The 17,511-nt window shown below is 37.9% G+C and overlaps 1 protein-coding gene across 3 annotated transcripts; it reads right to left on the reverse strand.

Moving 5' to 3' along the window:
• Positions 1 to 134: 134 nt before the first annotated feature.
• LOC148190662 (DEAD-box ATP-dependent RNA helicase 53, mitochondrial-like) lies at positions 135 to 14,622 on the reverse strand. Of its 3 annotated transcripts, none has more exons than XR_015783139.1 (8): positions 14,166 to 14,622; positions 13,127 to 13,254; positions 12,569 to 12,980; positions 10,824 to 10,922; positions 10,413 to 10,637; positions 9,833 to 9,994; positions 640 to 1,147; positions 135 to 449 (listed from the first exon to the last, which is right to left on the reverse strand). XR_015783139.1 is itself a non-coding variant. In XM_088102682.1 (7 exons), exons 1-7 carry the CDS (start codon positions 14,517 to 14,519, stop codon positions 737 to 739), a joined length of 1,791 nt encoding a protein of 596 aa, XP_087958808.1. In that variant the 5' UTR covers positions 14,520 to 14,622; the 3' UTR covers positions 135 to 736. The 3 variants fall into 3 exon arrangements, 1 of the variants encoding a protein (XP_087958808.1); XR_015783138.1 differs by having other exon boundaries at positions 135 to 456; XM_088102682.1 differs by having other exon boundaries at positions 135 to 1,147.
• Positions 14,623 to 17,511: the final 2,889 nt, after the last annotated feature.

Below are 17,511 nucleotides of genomic sequence, written 5' to 3' on the forward strand. Positions count from 1 at the left end.
CCCATTTAGCAACAGAGTTCCTTATAATTCAATGAAGTTCAGCAATTTTTGTGCCTAATGCAATAAATCACTTTTTTGGGTGCTCTGTAATCAAACATGATGCTGTTGAATAATACTTCATACATTCCGGTAAGTAGCCCACAATGCAACTAAAAGCAGACTGATTGTTGATAATATATTAATGTATTAATATTACAATAGTTATAATGAGTTACAATATGAGAAATTCATTGTATCAAAACATTGAGATGATATAAACAGGAGACCACCTACCTGTTTCGAAAATTTTCTATCTTTGACCATTATGAATTTTGAAGAACGCATTACACAAAATTGGAGCAGCTGCTACAAAACTTCCAAGGCCTTCGCTATGATAGGCAGAAGCTGGAACATGGAGATGATAAAGGTTTTTGCTATGGCGGGAGGGACTAAATAGAGCTGAGTTTTACCTGAAGACTAGTCACGAGAGAAAATACTGAAATGCCTCCCAAAATAGAATGTATTATTTATTCTTATTCCATATTACATTTTCCATCTCTAAGATACGGGGAAATTGACAAGATAACATTTAGATAAAGACAGTAAACTAACTTTACAAGAGGCAAAAACTAAACAAGAAATGAAGATGGATCTACTTACCAAGTTGATGAAGTTAAAAAGCCTTTCCTCTATTGTAACTATTACTATTTAGGCTATCCCCAAAAGCACCGAAACCACGCCATGTGCTATTCTGGCTTCACTTCCTATCACCAAAACCACCAGATTGAGCCCATCCAAAACCACCAGATCGATTTGAGCTACCAAATCCACCAGATCGATCTGAGCTACCAAATCCACCAGATCGATCAAAGCTACCACCCAAACCCCCTCCTGATAGACTTGAACCAGGGCTGCCAAAATGGCTAGACTTTGGTCCTCCAAACCTTCCTGTTTCACTGGAATTTCCATGGCTAGATCGGCCAAACCCGGAGTTACTATAACTGCCAGAACTGGAATTTCCATAGCTAGATCGGCCAAATCCAGGACTGCGACCAAAACCTGTACCTCCAGATTGACGATCCCTCATACCTCCTGAAGAACCAAATCGACCACCACTCCATCCACCAAACATGTCTGCTGATCCACTCTGAACATTAATCTTTGCTAGCTGATAAACAAGAATATTGGAATAAGATATGAGCAGTTAATCATTATACAACATAAATGTAACCTATAATATAAAATCGTATGAAGGGTTAAAGAATTTCAAGGGCAAGATAAATAATTATAGCCGAAGGATTTGGCCTTTCACGTTTTGAAGATCAAATATGTGCACAGGTAGAATACATGGTAACACGACAGTTAAAAAAAAAACAAAAAAAACATCCAAGCACTATCAGTCTCACAATAACTCAATTTTCTATTCATCCGATTTAGTTAAAATGAAAATCCGTAAAAAAAAAATTCCTGCCACTCCGTTATTAGTTACTAAGAATATGCCGACAAAAACTTTTAAAGATGTACATAAAGCGAGGACAGTTATTTCCACTACCAAAATTGACACAACAGATTCACCTTCCTCTTACTCATTATTCAATAAACAAAGAACTGTAGGCTTTCTCATCAGATATTTCCCATGAACTCAGTTTTAGATCAGAATTCATGTTGTCACATTTACTTTCGCTTAACATTTTACCCTTCATGAACCAAGAACATAAAACTAACAGGTTAAAAACAAGCTTTAACTTATATTTCAATATTAGTTTCTAATTAAACCAAAGCTAGAGCCACGGATGTATATCCATAATTGAGAATGAAATTTGATAGAATTTAGTGATTAGGAAATGTGAGTCAGCATTCCAGTATCAAATACCAAAACTTAATGTCTTATCCATTTGCCATCACCCTTTAATGATTTGAGGTATTTTAGTCTGAATTTGCAGCTTTCTCCCCTCCCTGCTCGATCTCATCAAAGGTCAAATAGACCCTCTTGATAGTTGAACATGGATTCACATTTACATATATTGATAGGAAATGGATAGTTTATGAAAGAAAGAGAAACGGGAATAAAACGGGGGAGAAGCGTTAGGTAGTTATAACTGTATTAGTTTTTGGGCAGGAAATAAAGCTCCTATAAAAGAGCTATTGTATTATGATATTGGACACCTTTTGAATTGTATTCGTGTATAGACCGGATTATTCCTATCTTGTGGAGAGAGAAACCTGGCTCTCATGGTGGTTGTGGCTGTGCAGTTATACAAAAATATACAGTTCATACTCTTTTTCTGTTTGTTTTGTGTGTGATAGTGCGAATTAGATAGGTTTCCAATTCAGGACAGTGACCATTAATTGGGGAGAATTAAAGATGGTTTACAAACAGGGGGAAAAAGTGGTAACAATAAACGGGGACCCCACCTTGGCACGAAAAATAGTGGCACCGAAAGCATTGATGAAAACGAAAGCAGTGAAGGTGGCGACTTTGGTTTGGACTTTGGGAAAGGCAGAGATAAACCCGGTGGAGGTGGTGACTTTGGTTTGGACTTTGGGAAAGGCAGAGATAAACCCAGAGACCGCAGAAAATAGTCCAGACTTAACAGGGGTCCAAACAGAGAAGTTGCAGCAGTTGTTGTCGGTTTTGGGAGAAGTTTTTAATGAGCCAGGGACCTACCTCCAGTCCAAAATATAATCCACCGAATCATGTTCACAATAGATGGATATAATCAAGCCTCTTCAAGGAAATCGATGAGGATCAATGGAACCCCAAAAGCTCCTGTCATGAATTTTACTGCCGAGACATCACTTGGGGTGGTTACTATAAGAGCATTGAACATGGTGAACAGATTTTTCAACAACTACCTAAAGCTTGTGGACATGGATGCAGCAGTGTTCTTTCACGCCAATGTGGCCACGAAATGGTCAATTTTAAGGATTGAAATATTTCAAAACGTGGCAGTATTCACAGCAGCTGCATTACTTATTCTACTTCCCAGGGAATTTGTATCATCGGGTCTTGTGGGATTGTCTCTTTCTTATGCGTTGACATTGAAAGAATCCCAAGTATTCTGGAGTAGGATGTATAGCATGTTGTCTGACCATATCATCTCTGCTGAAAGAATCAAGCAATTCATTCACATTCCATCAGAGCCTCCTGCCCTTGTGGAGGATCACAGACCTTCATCTTCATGGCCTTCCAAGGGTAGGATCGATCTTCGAGCCCTAGAGATTAGATATCGTCCAAATGCTCAATTAGTTCTCAAGGGTATAAACTGTACGTTTCTAGAAGGGAGTAGAGTGGGAGTTGTTGGGAGGACTGGAAGTGGCAAAAATACACTTATCAGTGCTTTGTTTTGCTTAGTTGAACCTTCAAGAGGTGATATTCTAATAGATGGGATAACATATGCTTGATGGGGTTAAGGGATTTGAGAACGAAACTAAGCATCACCCCTCAAGAACCAACTCTTTTCAAGGGCAGCATTAGGACCAACGTGGACCCACTGGGCTTCTATGAAGATGATGAAATATAGAAGGTTATAGAGAAATGTCGGCTAAAGGACACAGTCTGGCAAGCTACCAGGTCTCTTGGACTCTTCTGGGAGGGACGAAGGGGGAAATTGGAGTTTGGGACAGTGCCAACTGTTTTACCTTGGTAGAGTACTACTTAAGAGAAACAGAATACTTGTCCTAGATGAAATTACTGCGTCTATTGACTCTGCAACAGATGCCATTTTACAACAAGTGATAAGACAAGAATTTGCACAATGCACAGTCATAACTGTGGCTCACAAAGTTCCAACTATAATAGATAGTAAGGCAGCAACATGAGAGGAGCAACATGAGAGGATGTGCTAACTATCTAGGAACAATTCCCAGACTTCAACCTTGAGGACAAGGTTGCACATCAGGCTGTGGGTAATGATAGGAAATGGATAGTTTATGAAAGAAAGAGAAAAGGGAAAGGAAATGGATAGTTTATGAAAGAAAGAGAAAAGGGAATAAAGCGGGTGTTAGGGAGTTAATTGTATATAGGAGAAGAGGTAAAGGCAATGAGCCTAACTGCCAAGGCAGTTAGGAAATGGGGAAATGGGTTTCTGTTAATTCTGTTAATAGTTGGTATAAAAGGGGGGAAGCGAGTGTATGTCAGTAGTTTTGGAGTCTTATTGATTGTGCAAGAACTCTTGTAGTTCTTTGGGGAGAGGTTAAGCTCTCTGAGTATCTTGTATTCACCATTCTTCTTGATTCTTTGGCAATAAAAGGAGGCTGTATAATTCAGAGAACATGTCCTGTGTGGTGTTTCTAGCGTTATTCTTAGGTTCTTGATTAAAAGAACCTATCATTTGGTCCGACCTGCCGGATCCGATAGGAGGAGAACCAGTGATGGGTAGCGAGACGGAGGGAAGACTGGATAACTTGGAGATCACAGTGGAGGGAATTAAAGAGGAGACCGCGGCAATCAGACGCGATTTGCAACAAATGATGAGATTGATGAGTGGGGGTGCAAACCATCAAGGGGGTGGTTCTGAGGGAAGCAGCAGTTCAGTGAATGATAATCAGGGGAGAGGTGATACTGGGGGAATATCGCACAATTGGAGGAAGAAAGTGGAATTGCCATCCTTTGAAGGCAGAGACCCATACATCTGGATTAATCGAGCCGAAAGATTTTTCAAAATCCAGAAAGTGGCTGAGGAGGACAAAGTGGAACTCGCTTACATTAGCATGGAGGGGAGCGCGAGTTATTGGTTCAAGTATTGGCGGGAGAAAACCAAGAACCGGACATGGATGGGTTTGAAGATGGGGTTGATTAATCGCTTCGGTGGTGGGTCCAGGGGGACGGTCTACGAACAAATGGCCACTATGAGACAGGAGGGAACGCTTGAAGAGTTTGTAAGGAGTTTCGAGATGTTACTGGGTCAGACCCAGGGCCTGTCGGAGGAGTTGATTCTGGGTTTCTTCTTGGCGGGGTTGCGGGAAGACATTAAGGGCCAGGTCAGAATCCAGGGTCCCCCAGACTTGATGGTTGCGATTAGGGTGGCGAGAGACGTGGAGGACGCCATAAACCGTGGAGGCGGAGGAGCGTGGAATGGGATCAAGGCGACTCACGCGGGTACGCGAACCTCGGCGTCGATCGTAAGGGCTGAGGGAGATCGCAGTTTCGCGACAAGGATCGACGGGACAGACGGAGTGGGCCCGGCCAGAAGAGACGGTTCGGCAGTGGCGAATAGCACCAATGCGAAGGGTAATAACACGACCGGAGGAGAAAACAAGAATCGGATGGTTAGAAACTTGCCCTACCCAGAGTTTCTAAAGAGGCAGGAAGAGGGGAGATGTTTCCGATGCGGAGGTCCGTTTGCACCGGGTCACCGATGTGCGGAAAGGGGGTTACGAGTACTGTTACTCGCGGAAGATGAGGAAGGGAGTTGGATGGAGGAAAGCGCTAACCTGGAGGTGAAACCCATGGAGCTCTCAGCATGTTCAGCGGAGGGTCTGACACCTCCCAAGACCATGAAGTTGACCGGGCTGATAGGAGGAAGACGCGTGGTAGTCTTGATTGACAGCGGAGCCAGCCTAACTTCATTAGCAGAAAACTGGTGGAGGAACTGGGACTTCCGATGGTAGAAACACCCTCCTACGCCGTGAGTCTGGGTGACGGGTGTAAGAGATGGACGAGCGGAAGGTGTGAGAAGGTGGAATTGAAGCTGGGAAAGGTGACGGTGGAGGAAGCCATGCATGTGTTTGAACTAGGAGGAGTCGATTTGATATTGGGTATTGCGTGGTTGGCAAAATTGGGGGAAGTGGTTGTTAACTGGAGGGAGATGTCCATGCAATATGTAGTGGATGGCGAGAAGATGAAGATTATCGGCGATCCAGCCCTGGCTCGACAGCTGGTAGAGCCAGGCGCACTAGCAAGGATCACAGATGCTGAGTCATGGTTCTTGGTTTGGGAAATGTGCATAGTGGAACCCAGGGTAGACGGTGACGGGATGGATGATTTGACGGAGCAGCAGCAGGCAGAAATCAGAGCAGTTCTGCATGCCCATTACAAGGTGTTTCAGGAGGGAGGTGGATTACCACCTTCACGTGATGCGCAGCACCGAATAGTGCTTAAGGAGGGCACAAACCCTATAAACGTAAGACCTTATAGGTATCCTTTTTCATGAAAGAAGAGCTGGAGAAACAGGTAGCGGATATGCTGCGAGCGGGCATCATTCGGCCGAGTCAGAGTCCGTTTTCCAGCCCGGTAATTTTGGTGAAAAAAAAAGATGGAAGCTGGAGGTTCTGAGTAGACTACCGGGCATTGAACAAAGCCACTGTACCGGATAAGTTCCCTATTCCGGTGATTGAAGAACTATTGGATGAGCTTAAGGGTGCCAGGTTCTTCTCTAAGTTGGACCTAAAGGCGGGGTATCATCAGATACGGATGGGGGAAGAGGATATCCACAAGACGGCTTTCAGAACTCACCAGGGCTTGTTTGAATTTTTGGTGATGCCTTTCGGGTTAATGAATGCGCCAGCGACATTCCAAAGTGCCATGAACAGATTAATGGCGCCCTACTTGAGGAAATGGGTGCTCGTTTTTTTTTATGACATCTTGGTATACAGCTCCTCATGGGAAGAACATCTCCACCATTTAAATTTGGTGCTGCAGCTACTGGAACAACATGTTTGGGTGGCCAATCCAAAAAAATGTGAGTTTGGGAAACGGAGAATTCAATACTTGGGACATCAGATCTCGGAGCAAGGAGTAGAGATGGATCGAGATAAGGTGAAGGCAGTGCTGGAATGGGAAGAGCCCCGGAATCTGAAAGCATTGAGGGGATTTCTGGGCTTAACGGGGTATTATAGGAGGTTTGTGCAAGGATATGGGGAGTTAGCGAGACCCCTCACGGAATTGTTGAAAAAGGGGAAGTTTGAGTGGTCGGAGAGAGCCAGGACAGCCATGGAAACTCTGAAAGTTGCGATGACGTCTGCACCGGTACTGACGTTGCCCGATTTTACACAAGAATTTCACGTGGAGTGTGATGCTTCTGGGAGTGGTGTGGGAGTTGTGTTGATGCAAAATAAGAAGCCCATTGCTTTCTTTAGCAGGGCGCTGTCTGAGGGGTCGCGTACTAAATCCATATACGAGAAGGAGCTGATGGCGTTGGTCATGGCCATCCAACATTGGAGGCCCTATCTTCTGGGGAGGAGGTTTGTGGTTTTTACTGATCAGCGCAGCCTCAAATATTTGCTGGAACAGAGAATAACAACGCACAGTCAACAAAATTGGATAGCCAAGTTGATGGGGTATGATTTTGAGATAGTTTATAAGTTGGGAAGCTCGAACAAGGTAGCAGATGCTTTATCCCGGAGAGAAGAAGGTGGTATGGAGGAAGGAGAACTACGAGTCATCTCCAGGCCTTATTGGCATGATTTCCAAGAGGTTTTGAAAGAAGTGGAAGAAGATGTTGCGCTTCGGAAGATAATGGAGGACCTTAAGGGGGATCCAACTAGCCACGACGCATATACGTTGGAGAATGACCGCCTTCACTATAAAGGAAGGTTGGTTTTGTTCGCTAAATCAAATTGGATTCCAAAGCTTCTAGCAGAGTTTCATGTGACGAGTACAGGGGGCCATTCTGGAGTGTTTCGCACCTACCGAAAAATTGCACAATCATTATATTGGCCAGGGATGAAGAAAACAGTGACAGAGTTCGTCGCGGGTTGTGTGATTTGTCAGCAGCATAAGTACTTAGCTGCCTCCCCTCAGGGTCTTTTGCAACCACTACCGATTCCACAAGCCATTTGGGAAGAGATAAGTCTAGATTTCATTGTAAAGCTACCCAAATCACACGGGTTTGATGCAATCTTGGTAGTAGTTGACAGGATGAGTAAGTACAGTCACTTTATAGCGTTGAAACACCCGTATTCAGCCCGTACGGTTGCAGAAAGGTTTGTCCAACAAATAGTTAGATTACACGGAATTCCTATGTCAGTAGTCAGCGATAGAGACCCCTTGTTTTTGAGCGTGTTCTGGAAAGAACTCTTCCAGATGCAGGGTACCCAACTTAGTATGAGCACGGCATACCATCCTGAGACGGATGGCCAAACGGAAGTTGTGAATAGAATTTTGGAAGGGTATTTGAGGTGTTTTTGCTCAGAACAGCCGAAGAGTTGGAAGTTAATGCTCCCTTGGGCTGAATACTGGTATAATACCAGTTACCAAAGTGCCGCAAGATGCTCCCCTTTTGAAATCGTTTATGGAAGAGCTCCACCAGCTTTGAGCCGTTTTATCCCAGGTGAGACAGTGGTGGAGTCGGTGGTTCAGGATTTGATGACAAGGGACGAGGCTTTGAAACAGCTCAAGGTGCATTTAAGGCAAGCGTAGGAAGCGATGATTAATCAGGCGAATAAGAAAAGGAAAGAAGCAGACATTCAGATAGGAGATTGGGTCTACTTGAAGATTAGACCCCATAGACAGTCTTCCATGCCAACTCGGTTGCATCCGAAGCTATCGGCACGGTATTATGGTCCTTTTGAGGTGTTACAGCAAGTGGGGAAGGTAGCTTTTCGTTTGCAATTACCAGAGGCAGCCAGAATACACTCCGTATTCCACGTTTCCCAACTGAAGAAAGCGGTGGGGGAGAAGCGAGTTGAAAAGGAACTTCCAGCGGAGCTACAAGCAGATGGGCCCATGTTTTGGCCAGCGAAGGTATTGGACAAAAGGATTCGACGGCTGGGGACAGAGGAAATACCTGAGGTATTGATAGAATGGCAAGAAGGGGGACAAGAGAGTGCAACATGGGAAGATCAGGCGACTATACAAGAGCAATATCCAGAGTTCAACCTTGGGGACAAGGTTGTTGGAGGAGAGGGGAGTAATGTTAGGGAGTTAATTGTATATAGGAGAAGAGGTAAAGGCAATGAGCCTAACTGCCAAGGCAGTTAGGAAATGGGGAAATGGGTTTCTGTTAATTCTGTTAGTAGTTGGTATAAAAGGGGGGAAACGAGTGTATGTCAGTAGTTTTGGAGTCTTATTGATTGTGCAAGAACTCTTGTAGTTCTTTGGGGAGAGGTTAAGCTCTCTGAGTATCTTGTATTCACCATTCTTCTTGATTCTTTGGCAATAAAAGGAGGCTGTATAATTCAGAGAACTTGTCCTGTGTGGTGTTTCTAGCATTATTCTTAGGTTCTTGATTAAAAGAACCTATCAGCGGGGGAGAAGCGTTAGGTAGTTATAACTGTATTAGTTTTTGGGCGGGAAATAAAGCTCCTATAAAAGAGCTATTGTATTCTGATATTGGACACCTTTTGAATTGTATTCGTGTATAGACAGGATTATTCCTATCCTGTGGAGAGAGAAACTTGGCTCTCTTGGTGGGTGTGGCTGTGCAGTTATACAAAAATATACAGTTCATACTCTTTTTCTGTTTGTTTTGTGTGTGATAGTGCGAATTAGATAGGTTTCCAATTCAGAAACCTATCATATATATTATAATTTATAATCCTTTGGGTGCATCAAGATAACATCCCGTATAAGCTACCATAGATTAACGGGTAGCACTCCACACTTGCTGTGTGCAGGGACAGTAGTTTGCTTGCTGAACATAGTTTTGCACCAACTCGAGCTTTAGTACTTAAGACCCAGTGATAGTGGAAAACCTAGGTACGTTAAAGACAGTCTTTCACAACTCAGTCACAAACTAGGAAGATATCACCACAAAGCTCCCTAACTTAGAGAGGTACCACATTCCAATGACCTTTTTGGTGAACTGGATTGGATCTATGGAAAGAGAATAGGCTACCCTTCTTGGTGCCGCAAGGACTAGAATAATATAAACAAAGAAAGCTACAATATGGAAAAGAAGAAGCAAATCACCTCAGTAAATTTGCATCCAACATCACGCTCAATAGTCCTTACAGTCCTGAATTGATCTTCTGAGTAAATAAGAATGGCAGCTCCTTTCTTCCCAGCACGGCCTGTTCGTCCAGATCTGTGAACAAATATCTCTGATGAACTGGGAAGATCATAATGTATCACCTGTATGAGAAAACCAAGTCAAAATGTATAAATAGATTGAATAACAGTGTATGTAAATGTGTTGGCATATACACATATATTACAGTAAGGCATAAAAGATAAGAGTGAATAAGATACACAGACAAGCAATCAATAGTGAAAAAGAAAAAGTAATACAATACAGACAGGTAATAGTGAAGACAAACATTTAGAAAGGAAACATCACACAGTAATTTCCCCTCAAACTCAAAATTTAGGGAATCAAACAATTATAATATGATAAACATGATCATGTCCCCCCTCCCCCAATTTATTCAACAACAATAAAGGAAGAACTACCACATAGAATGTATGAGCTTTTCTTGAACCTTAATCAACTACCAAAAACCAAGGATAATACAACAATTTCAAACATAATGTTTAGTAAAATAAAACTTACAAGATCTACATTTGGAACGTCAAGGCCCCGTGATGCAACATCGGTTGCCACTAAAACATTGAAATGGTTGTTTCTGAAACCAGCAAGAGTTCTTTCCCTCTGAGTTTGTGAAATATCTCCATGCAAAGCCTCACATTTAAGGCTTTTAGCCATTACATATGATAATCTATCAGCATCACGTTTGGTTTGAGTGAAAACAATACACTTTCCTCCATTGGCATGTTCCTACCAAAGTATATACAATTAGGAAAGGCATACAGAAGCCTGCCTAAGAACCAAACATACTGAGTTGCAATCATTTTAGTAAAATATATAAAATTGTAAAACAGATTCTTATAATAAAATATCAATGATATCACTAATTACAGCTGATACAAACTTAGGGAGAAAAGATTGAATCTGAAGTCATACTGTTATCAGGGGTGCAAGAATCCCTGCTTTAGTGCGCACATCAGACGCAATAGAGTACAGTGAAATTCCATCTGCCAACTTCTGATCAGAATCTCCAACCTACAGCACCAATAAGTTCCCAAGTAGAGAATTACAAATCAGCAATAAGGATTCTGCAAGTTAATCTCAAACGTTCTTATTTCTTCTTCCTCCTTACAAAGTAAAAGTAAAATTCATGAAAAAAATGTGCAAAACTGAACAAAGATCTCATGCTGTGGTATGAATTCCAAAATTCTATATAATACCTTCTACAATCATATTTAAGGTTTCAACTTATATAGAACCACTGTTTAATTTATATAAACATGTCATAGAAAAATAGTTATACAGGCACAAATATAGAAAGCTACAATTTCTTCTGAAGGTTGAGAACACATCTACTTGCACCTGCTTATACACATAATATTTATGGCATCTATATGCATAAAATTTCTTGCTCAAAAATTACCCTAGTTAATCTACAACTTTTACTACAGGCCTGACTCTGCACTTCAATTTTAGGGATACAGAACAGTCTACAGTCCAACTTGTGGAGACCAGTACATGTATTTATCCCAGTTGCATTGAAAAAACTATTGTTTAATGTGTTGGGTATATCCACAATAAATAGCCATGCTAGAATGATTGTTCATATGGGATATAAACAGCCTTAGTTCCCTCAAAAATTGACTTGTTTCGATTTTCCAAAATAATTTTAGGGCCTTTCTGTTCTGCAAATTCCTAGGATAGAGAGATTCTTAGTTCTGTAACTCAAAGGCTATTAATGGCAGCTAGCCCTTAAAGATTATATCCTGTCTTTGTATTTCATCACTATCACAATTAGACACGACAAGTTGTAGCTCTTTTCATGAGTTTTCTGCATACGATAATTTTACCTTGAATCCTATGTCGGATAGTCTAATACATATAGACCATTTGATAATAACAAACAGTGTAGGTGTTATGAAATTGTATTATATAAACCTTCTAACGTGTTTTGTTCCCGCTAAAGAATTTACAAGATTTCTCACAACCTACAAGAAATCTTGTAAATTCTTCACACTATGATGTTTTCCCAAGTGAGTTTAAAATGTACAATCTCTAAGAGTGTTTTTCTTTATGCTTGAAAGTTCTTAAGCAGATTAAGAAGGTGTAACCAAAGATGTTTGTGTAGTCGTTGTAATCATTTAATTGATTAGTGAAACCTCTTAAACAATGTATTTAAGACAGAACTGGACATTTAATTGATTAGTTAAACCTCTTAAACAATGTATTTAAGACAGAAATGAACATAGTCCGTGAGTTGGGATGAACTAGTATAAAATATTTTGTGCACTTGATTTATGTTTACTAGATAGTCTAGTCTAGAACTGTGTGAAAAGAGTCTAAGGCTCTATTCAACCCTCCCTCTTCTACAGCCAGTTGTTCTATCAGAAATCACTCCAACCCTAGTTTTGTGCGAGAAGATTTTTACGTATTGAAATTTATTTCCTCATAGATCATAAAATCCTCAGCTTTAGAAGATTCCATTGATTAAATTTGTAGGTATCTTCTAATTTCTCCTCAAAACTCTCTTTGGCCCATGTCATACTAGATTAGGCATAATTCCAACAGACATGAAATTTGAAAAATTCGTTAGCCTGACTTTGCATAATTTCAACAGAAATGACATTTAAAAACTTGATTAACATTTCTTACTGGTGCCTAAAATAGATGTGTATACTTACGAGATCAATGGTAAGGGGGTTGTTTAGGTAATTGCGGGTAATACTCTTTATCCAAGATGGCATTGTTGCTGAGAACATAAGAGTCTGACGATTTGGAGACAAATTCTCCAAGATGTTCTCCACAGCTTCTTGAAACCCTACTTGAAGCATCTGATCAGCTTCATCAAGAACAACAAATTTCACATCCTTTAAATTCAGTGCCCTCCTATTGAGAAGATCAATAATTCGACCAGGTGTGCCTACTACAATATCTACACCATAATTAAGCTGCCTCATTTGTTGTTGGATGGGCATACCCCCATAAAGACAGATCGTGTCCAGGTTAGGTGCAGCCTCATTGAATTCCTTCTCAACCTGCCGTGCAAGTTCTCTAGTAGGAGCCAAAACCATAGCCAAAGGATCTTTTCCTCGCCTGCAATGATCAAAGACAAAACTTTGTTTATTTGAAGAAACGAATAAGATTAGACACAGGACCATTACCTAATCCTCCTTCCAGCAGAAAAACAAGGCTACAGATTCAAGTAGAAGTAAAATGTAAGTGTAACTAATATAAAGTACCCATGCTTAGCATTTAGCTGAATAATCCTGTCTAAGATGGGTATCCCAAATGCAAGAGTTTTCCCAGTTCCTGTCCTAGCTCGACCAATCATATCACGTCCCTGCATTGCAGGTTCCAGCACAGCTCTCTACAACAACAATAAATAATTGAGCACCTCAAGATCAAATATAATAAATTTTGTCAACATGTATTTAAATATAAAATATATTATCCGAACTCAAATCAGTTCCTTGCACCACAGGTTTCTAATAATAATACATGAGCTCACGCCCTATGAACACACACATTTGTCTTCTGTTTCAACCAAACTATGTAAAATTCAAACAAATTACCTGAATGTAAGTCAAATTATTTCTCCATGTATAATGGCAAAAGTAATAATAATAATTATTATAAATTTGAGTGTTCATTGTACAACAAGTGTATGTTCAAGAGTCATTTGACATACCATAACAAATTAAATATATTTGTCTCTATATCAAATTCATATATCCAGAAATAAAATGTCTTCATCTAAATAATTTATTACATAATGTCCTCCTCGATATCAAAAGTTTTATCTCTCTAAATTTTATTAGATCTAATAAATAACTCATTATTAGATAGTTTCGTAGCATAAAATGCAAGTGCCAACAACTCCATGAATGACTGTTCCTTTTATCAACACATGACCATGAGTCTTCTGTTTTAATAGAAGATTCACTATTTATAATAATAAAAAAATAATAACTTCTGTTACGTGCTTAATTTCACCCCTATTTAGTAAATGATATTTTGTTTTACATTTTTTTTAAATATTCAAATTTTAAAATGTCCTTACAATATACGAAAAACTTCTAGTTGCTACAATACAACTAAACTAGTAAACTGATTTCGTAAAATTTTCAGACAACCGGTTTGAAGTTATTTACCATTTCCCTTCACCTAACTACAAACCAAATACGAACCTCACAACATTAATTAACGAAGCAAAAAACCTAAAACCCGAAAAAAAACAAATTGTAAAGAAAACTGAAAACAACAGTAATCGACGTTTACCTGGATAGGAAACAGCTTTGCGATCCCTTTCTTGGCCAAGGCATCCACGATCTCCGTCGAGATCCCGAGCTTCGCGATCTCGAGTCCTTCGTCGCAGTTCGTGCCGGAACCTACCTCTTCGTTGGAGTAGTCGCGTTCCACGGCGAGCTGCGCCGTGCAAGAAACCGGCGACGAGCGGAAGTTCAACGGTCCGGATATCGCATGCAAGGATCTGATTCCAACTCCGTCGTTGGAGCCACCGTGCCGGACAGCTGCGAGCCCGCTGTGGCGCGGAAGCGATTCGACGGTGGCGAGAGTGGCGAAGAAGCGGCGCGAGATTACAGAGGAGGATCTTCTGAGGATCAAAGTCGCCATGTTGATGACACTGACTGGTGAAGATATTGAGGTTTAGGGTTTTGTTCTTCCGATTGAGAAAGGTTTTGAGAATGCGACTGTGATAAACCCTGAAAGTTTTTGAGAAAAAGGGTTTTATGTTTCAGGGTTTTAGGGTGGAAATCCTGTGCGGACGAGTCTACACAGCTTATGCTTCACCAGAACACTACAGAAAAACCTCAATATTAAATTTAATATTAGTATATAACAGATAATTACTTTGTAAGAAAAAGATTACAAAGGAAGAAAGATTCACAGATGTTAAAAATTATTAGTCTATGGATAAATGAATAATTTGATTTATGTTAATTTAACTTTTAAAAGAATAAAATGTTTATATTAATATACAAATAAATCTTGTCATTATATTTTATTGTTAAACTTTTTAGGATTATTTATTGATAAAAAGTTTAAATGTTAAATACTTATTTTATATAATTTAAAAAAAATATTTCATTTTAAAGTAAATATTTAAAAATATAACAATTTTCTTTATCTAATAAGGGAAAGTTATGCAGAACAAACAACATTTACATGTTTGTTAGATGAGAATGGGACTTTCGTAATTCGTAATAGATTATAATATAATTCGTAATTCGTAATTCGTAATTCGTAATAGATTATAATATAATCTTCGTGTTCTGATTTTAAAGACAAAATAAATTATATATAATTTAACTGAAACATAGTTTTTAAAAACATTATAAAAAAATATTTAACGTAAGTTATTTCACAGTAAGTTAAGAATGATGATAAAAGAAACAGTAAGTTAAGAATACTCTAGTATTAACGAATTTGAATTTGTTTTATATTTAGAGATTAAACATCAAATTATGAACAAATTTACTGTACAGTACTATATTTTATTACCGCAACGGTATGGATTTATTATGTTTTATACCATTTTCTTTATTTAGGTTTTTAGATATGAGAAAAGTTGGTAAGAATGATACTAATATTTGGAATAATCGAAAGTGTAATATATATAATATTTTCCCAAATAACATCAAGTAATGACATATGTGAAAACTAAAATAAATAATAACAATTAATTACATAAATAAAATCTTAAAGAAAGATTTATTTTAGTTTTTTTAATTTTAGATATTAACATAACCCGGAGATATTAATACAATTCTAAAGGATAAATTGGTTTGTCCTTTTTATGTGTTATTTCTAAAGAATACAAACATGAAAATTAATTCATATTTTAAAATATATTTTGAAAAGAATGTATTACTGTGATTAGATTTATGTAAATGATATATTAAATCATTTTAGATTAGGTTTTTCCTTGTATCCATTAATCGTACTGCACCCATAGGAAATAAAAGGTAAGAATAAGGGGGTTCATTCACGTGGATAAACGTGGTACCGGTTATTTCATAGGTAAAGTAAAAATAAATCAACTTATTCTTAATTAATTTTTTTATAAGTTAGAATTTGTGTAATTTGAGTTTATTCACCTAAATATAATTTATTTTATACATTTAGTACAATGCATTTAGGATCTACTTGTTTTAAACGATGAATTTGTATAAAGAGATGGAAGGAATCAAATAAGAAAAAAAAACATGAAATTTGACGAATAAAAAATAATTAAAAATAAAAAAGAGACTAATATTTTATTATTAATTTTCTTCTCATAATAGGAAAATCATATAAAAAAATTAAAACATAATAAAATATTGACAGCAAAATTAATTATGTGATCAGAGAACTGATTTTCTATTACATAATTCCTGGCGGTTTATGTCTAACTAGTATTTAGTACTCCGCAGTTCTATAATTTTTGAGACAATACACATGGATATTTGGTACCTCTTTCAAAAATTCCATTATGGTTTCTGATATTTTTTAACAATACTGAATTATTATAGTTGATTAAAATCGAATTAAATATGTTTTTAATTTTTAAATTGTGATATAAAATTAGAATTTGATTTCTCTTAAATTAAGATATATTTTAATTCTCAAATTTTAAAAATAAATAAATATAATTTTTCTAATTCATAATTACGTTAACATGTAAAACACATTTTTGGATGACGTTTGAGTTATCCGTTTTGGTATATCTTAACTCAAAATTTCATTTTAAAACACCGTCAAACAAATTAACATTAATTCTAAAGTTTAATTACTATAATTTAAAAAATAACGAATTTCAATTTTATATGAAAATTTAAAAACTATAAACATATTTAATCTATTAAAATTCAAAACTGAAGTAAAATTATTTAAACAAATTTTGTAGCTTTAGTAGAAAACCAATTTGAAACGACTACACCAAACCTCATAATGGCCAGAGTTTGTATTAGGAGAATTTTTTCTTCTTCCAAGAAATAATTCACCAAACAAATTGGGTTTATTATCTTCAACAAAATAAGAAAGTTGAACAGAAACATCAACATATCTTAATGTTGTTAGGGTTCTTATGTTTCAATTAAACATAGCAATTTTTTGTATGGTATCAAACATGTTGGTTTTTTTAATTAACCATGTTTTTTTTCCGTTATTTTAAAAAAAACACCCTTTGAGCTTTTATATAGAAAAACACCTGATTTTTCCATGCTCAAAGTCTTTGATTGTTTACACACACCATACTTGACATCACAAATTTGAGACTCGATCCTGCAAAGGAATTTTCTTGGAATATGAAATTGGTACAAAAGGCTATGTTGTTTTGGATGTAAAATAATTTTCTTGTATTATGATACAACTCATCTCTTAATGTATTCAAAACAAAGGAAGACACATTAGTAAAATATCTTTTTAATAACTTTTTTACAATAATTTATGTGGTGTTTTGTTATTGGTCCATTTTAAATACATGGACCAATAAAATAGTGACACATAGTCTGTTGTCAAAAATTGTTAAAAAAGTTGTTAAAATATCATGGTCCAAAAAATTATCATGTCGCCCTTTAATTTGAATTAGGTTACTCTGATATTAGTGTTTTTAAATCATTACTTA

Source organism: Vigna umbellata, unplaced genomic scaffold, assembly GCF_029865625.1.
Source record: "Vigna umbellata cultivar VRB3 unplaced genomic scaffold, Vumbellata_1.0 scaffold_376, whole genome shotgun sequence".
Classification (NCBI taxonomy): domain Eukaryota; kingdom Viridiplantae; phylum Streptophyta; class Magnoliopsida; order Fabales; family Fabaceae; genus Vigna; species Vigna umbellata.

What these genes read in the sequence shown, in the direction of transcription:
- LOC148190662 (XM_088102682.1), bottom strand. Translation starts at nt 14,519, where the DNA reads ATGGCGACTTTGATCCTCAGAAGATCCTCCTCTGTAATCTCGCGCCGC. An exon ending in ACCCCCTTACCATTGATCTC is followed by an intron (nt 10,923 to 12,568) that starts GTAAGTATACAC and finishes TTGGTGCTGTAG; the next exon opens with GTTGGAGATTCTGATCAGAA. An exon ending in ACGTTCCAAATGTAGATCTT is followed by an intron (nt 9,995 to 10,412) that starts GTAAGTTTTATT and finishes TTTCTCATACAG; the next exon opens with GTGATACATTATGATCTTCC.